General features: G+C 42.9%; 1 protein-coding gene across 1 annotated transcript in view; it reads right to left on the bottom strand.

Moving 5' to 3' along the window:
- Positions 1 to 15,918, bottom strand: part of LOC138165398 (dual specificity testis-specific protein kinase 2-like) — a 147,210-nt gene that overhangs the window by 14,886 nt on the left and 116,406 nt on the right. The window contains exon 5 of the mRNA XM_069093700.1: positions 8,234 to 8,380. Coding sequence (XP_068949801.1) covers positions 8,234 to 8,380 — 147 coding nt within the window. The remainder of the gene's footprint in view (positions 1 to 8,233; positions 8,381 to 15,918) is intronic.

The following is a 15,918-nucleotide window of genomic DNA, read 5'->3' as shown; positions in this document are numbered from 1 at the left end:
GAAGGAAGGAAGGAAGGAAGGAAAGAAGGAAGGAAGGAAGGAAGGAGGGAAGGAAGGAAGGAGGGAGGAAAGCATTTATCAAGCATTTACTGTGTGCCAGGCACTGCACTAAGTGTTTTATGGATACTATCTTCTTTGATCCTCACAATAAGCTGGAAGGTAGCGTCTGTTGCTATTCCCAAGTAGGCTCCTTGGAGGAGTGCTGAGTACCCCTACCTGAGCCCTCCATCAGTCACAGGAGTGGCCAAAAATGAGAAAGGCCCCAGTGGAAAAAATACAGACTTGGGCCACAGTTACAGCCATAGGGGCCCCACTGCTAAAAGATGAACATAAGCTGTCTAAACGATCTGGTTTCAGAAAAGAGCCAAAGGGGCACCGTCCAGGATGTGGCCTCCATCCTGGATTTCTGAGGGCAGGGCAGCTGCTATGGTGGCTGCTGGGACCTACATATAAATACAGCAGCCTCTTGGACACTAATCACATAATCTACTCCCTACAAGGAGTGAGCCTGGTTGAGCCTCATGTTTTCCCCCACCTCCATCTGATAGCCTCACCATGTCTCCTGCTTTTACCCTCTTCTCACTTTTCCAAGTCCTTCTTATTTAAAGCCCAATGGAATCCAAGGTCCTGGATTCAAATTCTGCTCACGCTACTTTAAAGTAAGTCACTCCCTCTTGCTGGGACTCAGTTTCCTCCTCTGTACAATGAGGAGGCCTAGTCAAAGGATATTTCAGAGCCCTTGCAACTCTAGATCTTAGGAGCCTTTGAGCTCTTCTCCCCTGAATGCTAAGATCTTGAAATTCTACTTTATCATCTCCCAGGCCTGCTAGCCTAGAAACACAGAGTCTAAGAGCAAGAAGTCAGACATGAGGAAGAATCCATTCCCAACAAGAGGTCAACAACATTTGTTTGAAGACTCCCAACAAGGAGGAGCCCAACAGCTTCTAAGGCAGTGCCTTCCATTTTCAAGACTGCCCACTAACACCATGTGATTCTGCCTAAAATCTGGAGCTGCCCAGCAGGAAAGTATGTTTTGAAGGCCCAGGAAGCCCTGGCTTCTCTTCAGGACAAGGAGATGACAGCAGATGCCACACTAATCGAGCAGATTTCATCTCAGCCTCAGAAACCCTAACAGAGTATCTGCTTCATGCTGTACAAGGTGCCTAACAGACAAAGCCCTGAGAAACCTCCGCACACTCTAGGAGTCCAGTAACTAAATCATGGAACCACACAGGGTCTTCAGGAGGCTTTTAGGAGACACAAAAGGGATGGGGTCACAGCCCCTGCCTTCAGAGACTGCCACTGTAGTAGAAAAGCTGATGCCAAACACTGGCCCTGAGTCATTACCTGTCTATACTAACTGGGGGGGAGGGGACCCTACACATGCCCCTTAACTTTTCTGTGTGCTAGGCAACTCTCTCAGTCCAGAAGCTGAAGACAAGGCTCAATCTGCATTGCTAGAGGGTGTTTCCTCATTGGAAGCTCCCTAGAGCAATGCTATAGCTATTCCAGTCCACATTCCTATTAATAACTAATGCAATTAGCTGGCTAGCTAATTAATTACTGAGTCAACTTTGGGCTGGGTTTTCTGATTCCAGAGAATCAGCCTGAAAGCCCCACTAAAGAGGGGCAAAGAGATAAACTGATATGGCCAGAGGACCTGAAACCAGAAGGAACACTGATTAAAATCTAAGTTTAATCTTATTTTACAAATTGGGAAACTGGGAGATGAAAGAATTTGCTCAACACTCCACAAGCTAGTAAACAGGGCCATGTTGGTTCATGTCTCCCGGTCAATTACACCTCCATCTTTTTCACTGCAGAACATCCAGATTCCCCCAGTGCCCCAGCCAATTATTCCATGGACCCCCTCCCCATGCCCACTCTGCCCTTCAGATGTTCTGACTCTGATATGCCTTTTAGTCTGACAGACTTTATGCCTACATGGTTGCCAGGGACCTCCAATAAGCACGAAGGAACCTGTAACTGCCATATTTATGTGGTTCTTCCTGGAACAAAATCTGTCTCAGAGGACAGTCCCATGAATTCCAACATGAAGAATGAGAAGTAAGCTATTCCAATGAGCAGGGCATGTGGCCTAGAGAAGGAAATGGGCAGTAAAAGAAGGGAAACCAGCCTTTCTAGAGCAGGGCCAGCAACTCTTGTCTAGAGCAAACCAAGGACAGCTGTGTTGATTATCTCAGAGGACGAGAACTTTTACAGCAGCTAGTTTGGGGGCTGCTCCATGAGGCCAGCTTACCCCTTCAATAATTCATAGCCCTTACATCTCTTCTATGAACAAGGCACGGTACAAGGCACTAGAGATATGAAGACAAAGATGTACGTGTCTGCCCTCCGGTGGAGCACCCTGGCTGATTTTAAGGCACAGATTTTGCTGGAATACTTTTCTAAAAGCAAAATGGGATTCATATCTACCACTTCCCAAGAAGATTGAAGAACCATGCATACAATCAAGTTCCACACAGAAATACCAGCAATTTTTAGAGCTTAGGCACCTAAAACTAGCATTGTTGAGAACATCACCCTCCCCCCAAATATTTTAGGCCTCCATACCACCTCTCACCTCCCAGATCCAATCTGGTGCCAAAACATGTCAATTTCATCTTTGCAACCTCTCTCTAATATGCCCCCTTCTCTCCTCTGCCACTGCCCCCACCCCCCACCCCAGGGCACACCTTCATCAACACTACTGCAATACTGCTGGTAAGCCTGCTTGCCTCGAGTCTCTCCCCCAGCCAATCCATACTCCATTCAGCCACTAAAATGATTTTCCTGAAGTGCAAGTCTGATCAAGTCACCCCTCCCTCCCAATAACTCCAGTGGCTCCTTATCAGGGATCCCTCCAGGACTGGTCTGTCATAAGCACCTACTGTGTACCAGGCCCTGTGCTAAGTGCTTAAATGTGAGCGCTAGATCAAATATAAAATCATCTACCCAATAAAGCATTAGTATCTGGACCCCTCCTAAGTTTCCAGTTTTCTCACTACGCTGACTGAGCTGCCCTGCCCTCTCTGTGTTCCTCACACATTAGCATTCCCATGTTTCCATCTCCCTACCTTTGCACTGGTTGTTCCCTATGCTTGGAACACTGTCCTCTTCTCCCTTCTACGTCCTCGAATCCCTGGCTTCCTTTAAGGTTCAGTTCAAGCCACACCTTCTACAGAAGGCCTCCTTTCATCTGCCCATTGATAGTGTCTTTCTTTGAGATTATCTTTCATTTACACTGTTTATATCTTGTGCATTGACAAGAAAACCCCAAGTTGTGTCACAAAGAGTTGGACATGACTGAAACAACTCAACAGCAGCAGCAGCAGCTGGTATGTGGAGGCCTCGTTAGCTCTGCAGATCCTCGCTCCCACGCCGGCTTGGCTCCCTCACTCTCTCAGGGTTTTAGAAGTACTTAACCACTAGGGGTGATTCTCTAATGATATGTGCTCAAGTCCCAACTGGCATGCTTCTCCCTCAAGTTATCAGTTGAGAATCACTTTAATCAACTGGCCTTAAATAGCCTTTAGAGATAAACATTTACTAAGTTGGTACAAATATCCCTCTCAAGTCTATGATACCTTCTCCCACAAGTATACACAGTAAAAGGGAAAGCAGGTTCAAGCCTGGAGATCCCATATACAAAGGAAGAACTCACAATTGCTTGTTGCTGGGAATCCTTTCTTCCTTTTCATGTTAGGGGTCTTTCTCTGGCCTCAGAATACTTCTTGGAGGCCAGCACAGCACTTGCTCACAAGAGTACTTTGATGGGTTTAATCATCATCTCTGTACAGATGACTCTCACATCTATAATCCAGCCCTTCCCTCTTTTCTGATCCTCACATAATCAGCTGCCTGTGAGGTGTCTCAGAGACATCTTGTTTTTTTTTTTTTTTGTTTCCTTCCCCCCTTTCCAAGCTTTCCTACCTCTAGTGAAGCCACCTCCATCCCTCCAGGATCCCAGGTTCATAACCTTGGCATTATGGACTCATCACTCTCATTCACACCACACATCTAATTAGTTGCCAAATCTTATTTCTGTTTGCAGAACAGCTCTTGCAACTGACCCTCCCCTCTATTCACAAATTCAGCCCCTAGCTCATGCCCTTATCACCTCTCAACTGGACTATTACAATACTCTCCTAACTGGCCTTTCTGCCTCCAGTTTCTCCAAACTCCAATGAATGAACGAATGAAAAAATATTTATTTCGCATTAGTTATATGCCTAGCACCTGATAAGCTGTGAGTATAACTAGGAAAGTAAGATAGTACTTGCTCTCAAGGAGTTTACACTCTAATGGAGGAGCCAACACACAGGAGGACGATTGAGCTCTAAGGTGGCTCTGTCTTCCACTCAGCTGCCTGTGTAGATCTGATCGTGTCAGCCCTCCCCCCACTCCCAGTAGCTCCCTACTGCCTCTACCACAAAATAGAAAAGTCTGTCACACTCCTCTTCCCTTCCCACACTCTACTGTCCAGCCAAGCGGGTGTCTCCTCTGTTACCAAAACACAGTGCTCCATCTCCTACCTCCATGCCTTTGCATTGGCTGTCCCCATACCTGGAATGCTCCCCCCTCCTCATCTGTGCCTCATAAAAGCCCTCTTTCTGCAGGATTCAGCTCCAAGACTGCTTCTGGTGGGAGCTCATTCTGACGATTTAGAGCTGGATCAGACCAGAGAGGTCGCTGAGTCCAGGCCCCTTACACAACTATTAAGTATCTGAGTCAGAATTTTAACCTAAGTCTTACTGATTCCAAGTCACTTCACTCCTTATACCCTCAGTTCCCTCATCTGTAAAATGAGAATAATAAAACCTGCCTCACATAATTGTTGTGAGGATCAAATAATAAATTTCTAAAGCATTTTGCAAACCATAAAGCACTGTAATTTTAGTTATTAATATTTCAGTGGGTTATAAAGCAACAGGGAACCTTAAAATTTATGTCCATCAATAGCTCTGATATGATATGCCCTGGTTTGTCTTCCCATAAAGTCAGAATTGGAAGAGAAGTCAAGTCAATAAGCATTTATAAAGCATCAATTATGAGCCAGGCTAAGTACTGGAGGGACAATCTCAAATGGGTACACTTACTAGAGGCCCAAAGAGAGCTTAGATTATTAAGCAAGTCAGCTGAAAAAATGAAGGAGAACAAGTTGGGGGCTGGGCCTCAGTCATTCAACAGGCCCATCTCCCCATTAAGGGGACTATCAAAAGCCATGAGGTTGCAAAGAAAATAAAATGCTAAATCTTGCTAAGGTGATGAGGAAGTGTAGACTTCACTGAGAGTCAAGGCAGTGGCCAGCACTCAGGGGCACAAGCTTCTTCTCAGTCACAAGGCTCTGTGGGCCACCAGCCCACATGTGTCCTTGCAGTCTGAGTGACAGAATGCAGCATATTGTCCACTTCATTCCACCCCATTCTAATGAATCAGGCCCCCAAAAGACTAGAAACTCAAGAGTAGGCAGTGTCCTCCCCTCACTGGTGTTCCAGTCTCTTGCACAGGACTACACAAGTAGAGCATTAAGTAGATGCTATAAGCAAATGTTATGCACACCAGTTATGTGCCAGCCCTGTGCTAAGGCCAGGGATACCAAGAAAGGCGAGTACATAGTGGGGGCTCTCGAAGAGCTCACAGTCTACACACAAACAGCTATGTCCAACCAAGCTGCAAAGGATAGGCACTAATGTGAAGGCAGGTCGGGAAAGGCTTTCTGTACAAGGCAGAATTTTTGCTGGGACCTGAAGGAAGCCAGAGGAACCAAGAGAGAGAAATGAGGAGGGAGAAAGTTCCAGGCATGGAGGAGAGCCAGTGATCATGCAGAGCTGGGAGACGGAGGGTCATGTATGAGGAAAGACCAGAAGGCCAGTGTCAAGGGACTGAAGAGTATGTGGAGGGAGACAGTCTAAGAAGACCTGAATGTAGGAAGGGGCAAAGTTATGAAGGACATACAAGTTCAAACCGGAGAATTTATATTGATCTTGGAATCGGGAACTCCCACAGTCTCCTAAATAGTGGAGCACCATGATAAGACTTGTTCTTTAGGAAAATAATAACAGCTGAGTGAAGCATGGACGAGCATAGGGAGAGACTTGAGGCAGGAAGAATAGCCGTAAGACCATGGCAACAGTCCAGTGCTGAAGTGATGAGTATCTGCACGAGGGTGGTAGCAATGCTAGAGAAGAGAAGGCACTGTACAGGAGAGATGTTAAAAAGGTAAAATCGACAAGTCTTGACAACTGCTGGATCCTGGGAGGGGGATGGGAAAGAATGGAATCAAGAATGACACCTAGGTTTTGAATCGGATGACTGGCAGGATGGTGGTGCCATCTACATTAACAGAAAAGTTAGAAAGAGAGGACAAGAGAATTAGTTCAGTTTTGGATTCACTGAGCTCAGAATGGCTGTGGGATATCCTGTGTGAGATATCCAGAGATAAGAAGTGAGGAGAGATAAAGTAGATCTGAGAATCATCAGCATAGAAATGAAAACTGAATTCATGGAAGCTGGTGAAATCACTAAATGAGGAATAGTAAAGGGGGAAAGGAGCAGAGGGCCCAAAACAGAGCCCAGGAAGCTGCTGACCTGAATGAAGATTCAGTAAAGGAGGCTGAGGAGCAGTCAGGTAGGAGAAGAGTCAGGGGAAAGTAGTGTCATGGTAAGCTACAGAGAAGAGAATATAGAGAAAAATGAAGGATTGAAAGTGAGAAAGGCTGCTCAAGAGAGCTCCAGAAGGATGAGAAAAGAAAAATGGCCTTATTGCTGCCCTTGATCCTGGGATCAAGGGATCCCAGTCCTGAAGGGAAAATTACATCAGCAGCAGCAGCAGCAGCATCTTCATCGTCATCATAAGGAAGTATACAGTACTTTAAGGTTTGTAAAACACTTTATTATTTCACTTGTTCCCTAAGACAAACCCCTGGAAATAGGTGCTGTGATTATCTCTATTTTTCTAGACACAAAGGGAAGGGAAAAGAATCTCAAAAGAGGAAAGCCATCCTAGGTCATCCTCTGCCTAGAGCTAGCTTTGATTTTCGAGGCCAGAAATCTCCAGAATCAGAATGTGAGCTCCAAGCCTTAGGCTAAAAGAACCTCGTTTAGAGATAAGACAGAGAAGCAAGGGTTAGACATCTTGAGAGTTGAGAAGACCCTCTTACAACTTTCCCCAGAAAGCCTTCCCTGCTCCGCACCTCACCCCAGTTATTGGTCAAGTCAACTAGTACTTGTTAAGTGCCTACTATATGCTAGGAGCTGGGGAGGTAAAGACATGCAAAAGGCCGTCTCTGATCTCAAGAAACTCAACACTCTAATAGGGGATACAACAACAACATGCGTATACCTCAGACAGAAAAGGAAAATGACAAATCCTGGAGGGAATGGGGAGAAACTGAGACACAAATGCACTGTTGGTGGAGTTGTGAAGTGATGCAACCATTCTGGAGAGTCATTTGGAACTCTGTCCAAAGGGCTATGAAACTGTGTATATGCTTTGACCAGCTACTGTCTTTTTTCATAGTATCTCTGATATGGCCTCTTCTCCCCCCAGAAACAGCTGCCACTTTATTTGGTGTAGGCCCTCATCACCTCATGCCTGAACCAGGAAACAGTCTGCTGGTTAGATTCCCCACCTCCAGTCTTTCCCTACGCAAACCTTTCTTCCACTCAGTTGTCAAACTGTCTGACCCTGTCATCACCCTAGTCAATTGACTCCAGTGACTCTGAATCCCTCCCAGGATCAATGTAAAATGCTCTGTTTGGCATTCAAAGTCTCTCTCTCTCTCTCTGTCTGTCTGTCTGTCTCTCTCTCTCTGTCTGTCTCTGTCTCTCTCTCTCTCCCTGGCTTTTTTCAAGGATTCTGCTCACATTCTCTCTTTTCCAGGAATCCTTTCCCAATCCCTCTCCTCAATGCTAATACCCTTTCTTCTGATATGGCCTCCACTTTCCCCTGCATACATCCTATATGTGTCTCCTGTTAGCATGAAGGTGGGCTCCTCGAGGGCAAAGTGGTTGTTGCCCTCTTTGTATTCCCAGTAATTAGCAGGGTACTGGCGCATAGCAGGCATTTCATTAATGCTGGCTGAACTGATTTAGTGACTCCAGGGTTCCAGCCTACTCTGGGATTCTATGACCATTATAAAGCACTGTGACTGGAAGAAAGACACAAGACAGTCAAGCCTGTCAGTCAGAAGACAGGGGCAATCGTTCAAAAGATTCATCCTTTCTGTACCTTAGACGTGAGGTCCCGATGGAAAATGCCCTTAAAATGAAGGTAGCGGAGTCCCATAGCTATATCACACGCCAGCTTCACTCTCACAGTCCAGGGCAGATGTCGGTCACTGTCCAGGAGCTGTTCCAGGTTCCCACAGTTGATATACTGCAAAACAGGATGGGCCAATCAAAGTTTGTCGGATATAATCAAGTTGCTTGTGACGTCATGCAATTAAGCTTCGAAGGCAGGATCTGTGTGTTCATCTGTGCATTCCCCACAATGTTGCTAAGCACAGGCCCTATACACACTAAGTGCTCAGGAAATAAAGGCTGAATTAAAGTGTGAATGAGCGAGATAGGAAAGGATAAAATGAAGGAATGATGCTAGATGAGTTTGCTTATGACATTTTCCCTGATGGGACTTCTGGGCAGAGGACAACAATATTGATTTAGTGCCTACTATGTGCCAGGCCCTGTGCTAGGCACTGGGGATACAAAGAAAGGCCAATGATAGTCCCTGCTCTCAAGGAACTCAAAATCTAATGGAGGAGGCAGCATGCAAACAGGCGATATTCAAGATACATTTCAGAGAGCATTAAAGAGGACGGACAAAGGCTTTTTGTAGGAAGTGAGACTCTAGCTGAGACTCGAAGAAGTCAGGAAGCAGAGATGAGACAGGAGGGCCTTGCAGGTATGGGGGACAGTCAGAGAGAAGACTCATAGTTAGGAGACAGATCACTTTGTTCCGGGAATAGGGGCCTTGCCTGTATATGGGGGTGTAAATGGTGTAAGGAGACTGGAAAGGTCAGAAAGGGTCAAACAGAAGGTTTTGTATTTGATCCTCGAAACAAGAGTCACTGGAGTTGACTGAATAGGGGAATGACAGGGTCACACTTGCACCTTGGGACGATCAATATAACAGCTGGATACTGGATGGACTGGAGTGGGGAGACACATGAGGAAGGCAAACCAATCAGCAGGCTATTGTAACAGTCCAGCTATGAGATTATGAGAGTTTGACTCAGGGTGGTGGCAGTGTCAAAGGAACAAAAGGAGAATAACCAAAAGATGCTGTGAAGGTAAAACAGCCAGGCCTTGGTGGCAGTTTGAACGTGGTGGGGGTGGGAGGGTGAGTAGTCAAGGAGGACATTTTGGTTTTGTGCCTGGGTTACTGGGGGGCAGTGGTGCCTTTGACATTAATAGGAAAGTTTGGAAGGGGGGGGGGGCTTGGGAGGAAAAATAATGAATTCACTTTTGGAACTTCAGGTTAAAACATCCCATCTACAATACATCCCATCTGAGATGTCTAAGAAGTACTTGGAGATGTGAGACTAGAGGACAGCAGGGAGGTTAGAACTGACAAATCAATCAAGAGAATCATCTGCACAGAGATGCTGTTCCAGCCAAGATGCCATGACTGTTCACATTCCTCCAAATCCTGGGCTTGTTTCCAGAAATGGGCTACATAGGACTGAGAGGGAAATCCCTGGCCATGTGAGCCAACACAAATCACTGGTAGCTACATGGCTTCTTCACAGGTACCAAACTATACTCATGCATGTGGACATGTCATGAAGACTTGTATTAAAGGTATTAAAGGACTACACCAGAAAGGCGAACAGACACAATATACTTAATCCTACTTGATAATCCTTGTTAGAAAATCTCAACATAAGCTGCTGTCATTGCCCATCCCATCTAAGTCTTGCATTTTCAGAAGACAATTACTGGTCTCTCCCTTGGCTGAAATATAATTGTATAGATTCTTTTCTTTCATCCCTTAAGAGCTAAAGATTTGAAGAGAGAGGAGTTTATTTCCTTGACTCTGGGAGGGAATTCTTTTTTTTTTTTTTCTTTTTAGAGGGGGGAAGGCAGGGCAATTGGGGTTAAATGACTTGCCCAAGGTCACACGGTTAGTAAGTGTTACATGTCTGAGGCTAGATTTGAACTCAGGTCCTCCTGACTCCAGAGCCAGTGCTCTATTTACTGTGTTACCTAGCTGCCCCACTGGAAGGACATTTTCACTTCCTCACTTCTCCAGGAGAAAATTCCGATGCTGGAATCCCTAATGGCCAGTTCTAAGAGCAGCATGTTGAGCTTTGTTCAAAGACTGATGTCCATTCACTCTCATACAAAGGTAGGGTATTGACTTTGTGCTCAGTAAGACCCTAGTGACCTGGACAGCAGCAGATAGACAGAAATAGGAAAGATGAGGCAATGAAGAAAGACTATAGGGAGAAGCAATGTTGTCCAATTGGCATAGCTTATGTTCAAAAAGTCAGGACAAAAAAAAAAACCAATGTAGTGAGAGTGGAGGGATGGAGGGAGGGTTGACCGTTTAGTTTTAGTGATGGTTGAAAGGCAAGACATCTTGTCACTTCGAGAACCACAAGATATGAGTATCCTTGGGGGGGATTGGGGAGGTGGCGATGTTGGCAGTGGCCACAGCGGCGGCAGGGTGTGTGTGTGTGTGTGCGTGTGTTTTTAAGGAAAACTTTGAAAACTGCACATAACAAATATTTCCAATTTGTGCATGTCTCACTGGCCCATATACCAGAGCAATAACTTTCTTGTTCCCAGACACAGGCCTTGGGCCTGGACAACCTGTCCCTGTTGTCTACAACCTTTCCAGACTAAAGTCCTTGCTCTTAGATGTTCTGGCTCTAAGCAAATCCTTCTGGGGGTAATCAGAGAGTTAGTACCACACCAATGCTGGCTAATTCATCTCAGGGGCCAGGTAGACTTGGGCTCTTTCCTCAAGGGCCACGTTCCCCCCTCAAAAAGGGAGAGATTATTGTAACCACTTGAGAAAGATATGTTTCTATTCTAAAATAAATTTTATTTAAAATAAGAAATCTTGTTTTATTTCTGTATCTAAGTTCTTAGATCCCCTAACTTTCCATCAAAAGAGGTAATGTGGTATATTGGCTAATAGTGAATGATGGCATTAATATAAGTGCTTCAAGGTTTGTAAAGCACTTTGCAAATATTATACTGCTTTATCCTCACAACAACCCGGGACATTTCATTACAAACCTAGCAGTGGTTTTGCTGGATCAAAGGGTATATACACATCTTTACACCCCCTTTGGGCATAGTTCCAAATTGTTTTCCAGAATAGTTGGACCAGTTCACAACTCTACCAACAGTCCATTAGTGTCCCTATTTCTCTACATCCCCTTCAGCATCTGTCAATTTCCTCTTCTGTCATGTTAAGATAATCTGATGTGTTGTGAGGTAGTGTCTCATAGTTGTTTTAATTTGAATTTCTCTAATTATTAGTGATTTAGAGCATTTTTTCATATGATAATAGCTTTGATTTTTCTCTGAAAACTGATCGATCCCATTTATCAACCAGGGAATGGTTCTTATTTTTATAAATCTGGTTCAGTTCCCTATATATTTCAGAAATAAGACCTTTATCTGAGGAACTTACTAAGATTTTTTCCTCCAGTTTCTTGATTTTTCTTTAATTTTTGCTGCTTTAGTTTATGATTTTGATAGAATACTACTGTATTAGAAAAAAGGACAAGCAGGATGGTTTAAAAACAAAAACCAGGAAGACTTGTATGAACTGACACAAAGTGAAATGAGCAGAACTGGGAGAGCATTGTATACAATAACAGCAATATTTTAAGAATGATTAACTGTCAAGGACTTAGCTACTCTGATCAATATAATGATACAAGACATTATCCAAATATGGCCAAAGGACCCATGATAAAAAATGCTATCCACCTCCAGAGAGAGAACCTTTGAACTGAGTACAGATTACAACATATTTTAATGTTCTTTATGCTTTTTATTTCATTTTATTTTTTGCAACATGGCTAATATGGAAATGTTTTACATGACTTCATATGTATAATGAATAATATTACTTGCCTTCAAACCAGGAGAACACTGTATACAGTAATAGCAATATTGGGCGATGATCAACTCTGACAGATTTAGCTCTTCTAAGCAATACAATTATCTGAGACAATTCCAAAAGACTCAAGATGGAAAATGCCATCCACTTCCAGAAAAAGAGTTGTAGAGTGTAAATGTAGATCAAAACATAGGATTTTCACTTTTTTTTCTTTCTCATGGTTTTCCCCTTTTGTTCTGATTCTTCTTTCACAACATGACTAATGTGGAATATGTTTAATATGATTGTACATGTATAACCTACAGCAGATTGCTTGCTGTCTTGGGGAAGAGTGAGGGGAGGGAAGGAGAAAAAATTTGGAACTCAAAATCTTATAAAAATGAATGTTGAAAACTATATATATCTTGCTTCCCCAATAGTTGGGGGAGGGTCTGAAGGGAGAGAATTTGGAAATGGAAATTTTTTAAAAAGCAACAAAAAAACCCCACAACAACCCTGGGACATGGATGCTATTGTTTTTACTTTACAGAAGAGGAAACAGGTCATGTAGAGATGAAGAGACTAGCCCAGGCTCACAAAGGTACATTGCGTGTGTGAGGCCAGATTTGAACTCAGCTGTTGCTAACTCCAGGCCCAGCACTCTACCCATTGCTAGAACCTTGTACCCAGATTCCAGAATTCTGGGTGCAAATTCTAACTCTGACATTTTGTAGCTATGTGGTCCTAAGCAAGCATTTCATGTCTCTATGTTCCAGTTTAGTCACCTGTAAAATGGGGGTGACAACATCTAACGGGCCTACTAGAGGTATTGTTTTTTTGTTTGTTTGTTTTGTTTTGTTTTGCTTTTTGGAGCGCAATTGGGGCTAAGTAACTTGCCCAAGGTCACACAGCTAGGCTTTTTGTGTGTGTGTGTGTGTGTGTGTTAAGTGTCTCAGGCTGGATCAGAACTCAGGTCCTCCTGACTACTGGGCCAGCACTCTACTCACTTCGCCACCTAGCCTTCCCTAGAGGTATTGTTGTTAGAGGCCCATTGAGACCACATCTACAGAATGTTTCACAGACTCTAAGAGGCCAGAAAAATCTCTGTTTTGACTATCCTCCTCCTCCAGTGCCTCATCCCAGCCTGGGAGTGATCTCCAAGATCCTGACAGTCATACCAGCAAAACATACATGCCAGCAGGTTGGGAAGGTTTTCATTCTGGACCCAGGAACAGACTGAGTCACTTTTCCAAGGACCCATGCACCTAAGTATAAGGAGGCAATTACCTACAGTCTAGCCATTTGGTGATGAATTTTCTGGCCACAACCACCCGTTAATAAATTAAAAAAAGATATTACCCTAGATTCTATATGGCACTCTTCCACTGCAGAATGGTGGGAAAGAGGGTAGAGATGTGTATCTCTCCTGACACTGTCTATAAACTATGATCTGATTGTTGGTGTTCTAAATGTGAGAACTATGCCCAATAACCAATGAAGGGGCATATCGCTGAAGGAGCTAAATCATACTCATCTCGAAATTTTTATTTTAAAGAACATCAGAAGAAAGAAGAAGTTACAGCTAAAAAAGAACAGCCTACAAATACTCCTTGGAGAGGAAAAGAAATGAACTGGTGGAATGGGTTTATCTTATGTTGAGTGGCAACAAGACACTCATTCCATGGAATATTTAGTCATCATGTATTGCATTACTAATGGTAAGTATTAGGAAAAAAAATCCCTGTGAAAAACAAGGCAGCTCATGTACTGTGATGAGCTGCCTAGGAAAAAGAGGCAACGAAGTTTTTGGAAGAACTTGATAAAAAACCCCTCCCAGCTGAATTCACTATTTGATGACTTTTATGGAAATGGGAACAGGGAAGGGAGGTTAGAAATGGATGGAGAGCATAGCTCATGAAGGAAGAATGAGAGGCTAAAGACTTACGAGATTATAGAGAAGTAGACATTTACAGTGACACTTGTGGATCTATTATACTTCCTTCAAGAAAAGAATTAATGAACACTAGACATGATGAGCACCAAAAATTATCGAAAAAGACAAAACAGATTATATTGTCAGGAAAAGACTCATTACTGATATGAAAGAGATCTCTGAACAAACTGTGTGTGTACAGTCAGACTGCTGAGCTAGGATCAGAATTAGTAAAAAGCAGGAAGAAGAATCGTGAGAGAAAAGTGACACAACCAAAAAATCAATCCTGAACTACTTATCTGATGATGAGCAATTCATCATCAGAACTAGGAAGTGGACAACAGAGATGACACAGACCCTGATTATGATAATTTTGTATAGAAATATGACCAATGTGGATTTTTAAAAACTTTCATTTGGCTTTATAATTAACAACCTTTTATTTTCTTTCCCTCTCCCCCACTTCCCCACATTTAAACAAACTCCTGTAACAAATATTCAGTCAGAGAAAACAATTTCCCACATTGTCCAAATCCAAAAATGTGTGTCTTATTCTGCATCTTGAATTCATCACCTGTCAAGAGGGAGGTAACATTCTTCATCATCAGTACTTGGAATCATGGTTGAGTGTACAGATCTTTAATCTATTAATGTTGTTTGACTTCACAATGTGGTAATAAAATTGGTCACTTGATCCTCCTCAACTCACTGTGCATCAGTTCATACAGGTCCTTCCACGTTTCTATGATTTCATCCCTTCCATCATTTCTCATACTGTTGGGGTTTAGGTTTAAGGGTGCACCCCATCATTACCACAAGAGTATCACATTACATAAATATATAGTAACTTGTTCAGTCATTGTCCAATTGATAGCTTTCAGTTTCCAGTTCTTTGCCACCACAAAAAGGGCTATTATAAATATTTTTGTACATAATGGTGCTTTTCCTTTTTTCTTTGATTGCTTTGGGGAAAAGACCTAATAAACATATAGCTGGATCAAAGGGTATACACAGTTTAGTCACTTTCTGGACTAGTACCAAATGGTGTTCCCGAATGGCTAGACCAATTCATGGTTCCATCAATATGCCTGTTTTCTTGCAGCACACTGCAATGTCTGTCATTTTCCCTTTTTGTTAACTTAGCCAAGCTGATGGGGATACTATGAAATTTTGAAGTTTCTTTAATTTGTATTTTTAATTACTATTGATTTGAAGCAATTTTTATATGGCTCTTAATAGTCTGAATGTCTTCTTTTGAGAATTACCTGTTTATGTGCTTGTTTCCTTCCTTCCTTCCTCTGATCATTTATCAACTGGAGAATGGCTCTTTTTTTTGGTGACCAATATAAATTAACTGCCACACAAAGAGACCAAAAGTAGTTAGAAAATACCTTAGTCAGCAAACATCTGACTTACTTGCCGAAAAAGGAGAACTGGCTGCCAAACAGAACATCAGCTTAGCATGTAAACTCATTTGTAAAAAATTATCACGTAGGACAATGGATAATTATGAGCAATATTGGCTCATAAATCAGAGAAGCAGTAGAGTGTAAAACTAGTTTAAACGAAGCATGGTAAGGCATCTGACTTAGCAAAGGCATCCCAGGGGCAATTAACAATGAAAATGGAAAAAGGAAAACTGAAGAAAAATGGAAAATATTTTAAAAAACTGTTATAACAAACTATTATCTCCATTAAGGCTGATGAAACTACCACACCATAGGCATCAGAGAAATGCTTACAAAAAAAATGGAAATGGCACCAAAGAGAAAAAAGATGGAAAAAGCAGCCATATTAGTTCAAACATATATAGACATATACATATATGTATGTGTGTATGTGTGTGTGTGTGTGTGTGTAGTCTGTGCAAGAGTTTCTATAACTATGAGGTCCTCTTGTAACTTGTATGCTGCTGTTGCTT

The sequence above is a fragment of the Petaurus breviceps genome, unplaced genomic scaffold (assembly GCF_028583685.1).
Source record: "Petaurus breviceps papuanus isolate PSGF00001 unplaced genomic scaffold, PetGlider_PUasm1.0 208, whole genome shotgun sequence".
In the NCBI taxonomy this organism is placed as follows: domain Eukaryota; kingdom Metazoa; phylum Chordata; class Mammalia; order Diprotodontia; family Petauridae; genus Petaurus; species Petaurus breviceps.
This window is presented reverse-complemented; position numbering and strand designations above follow the sequence as displayed.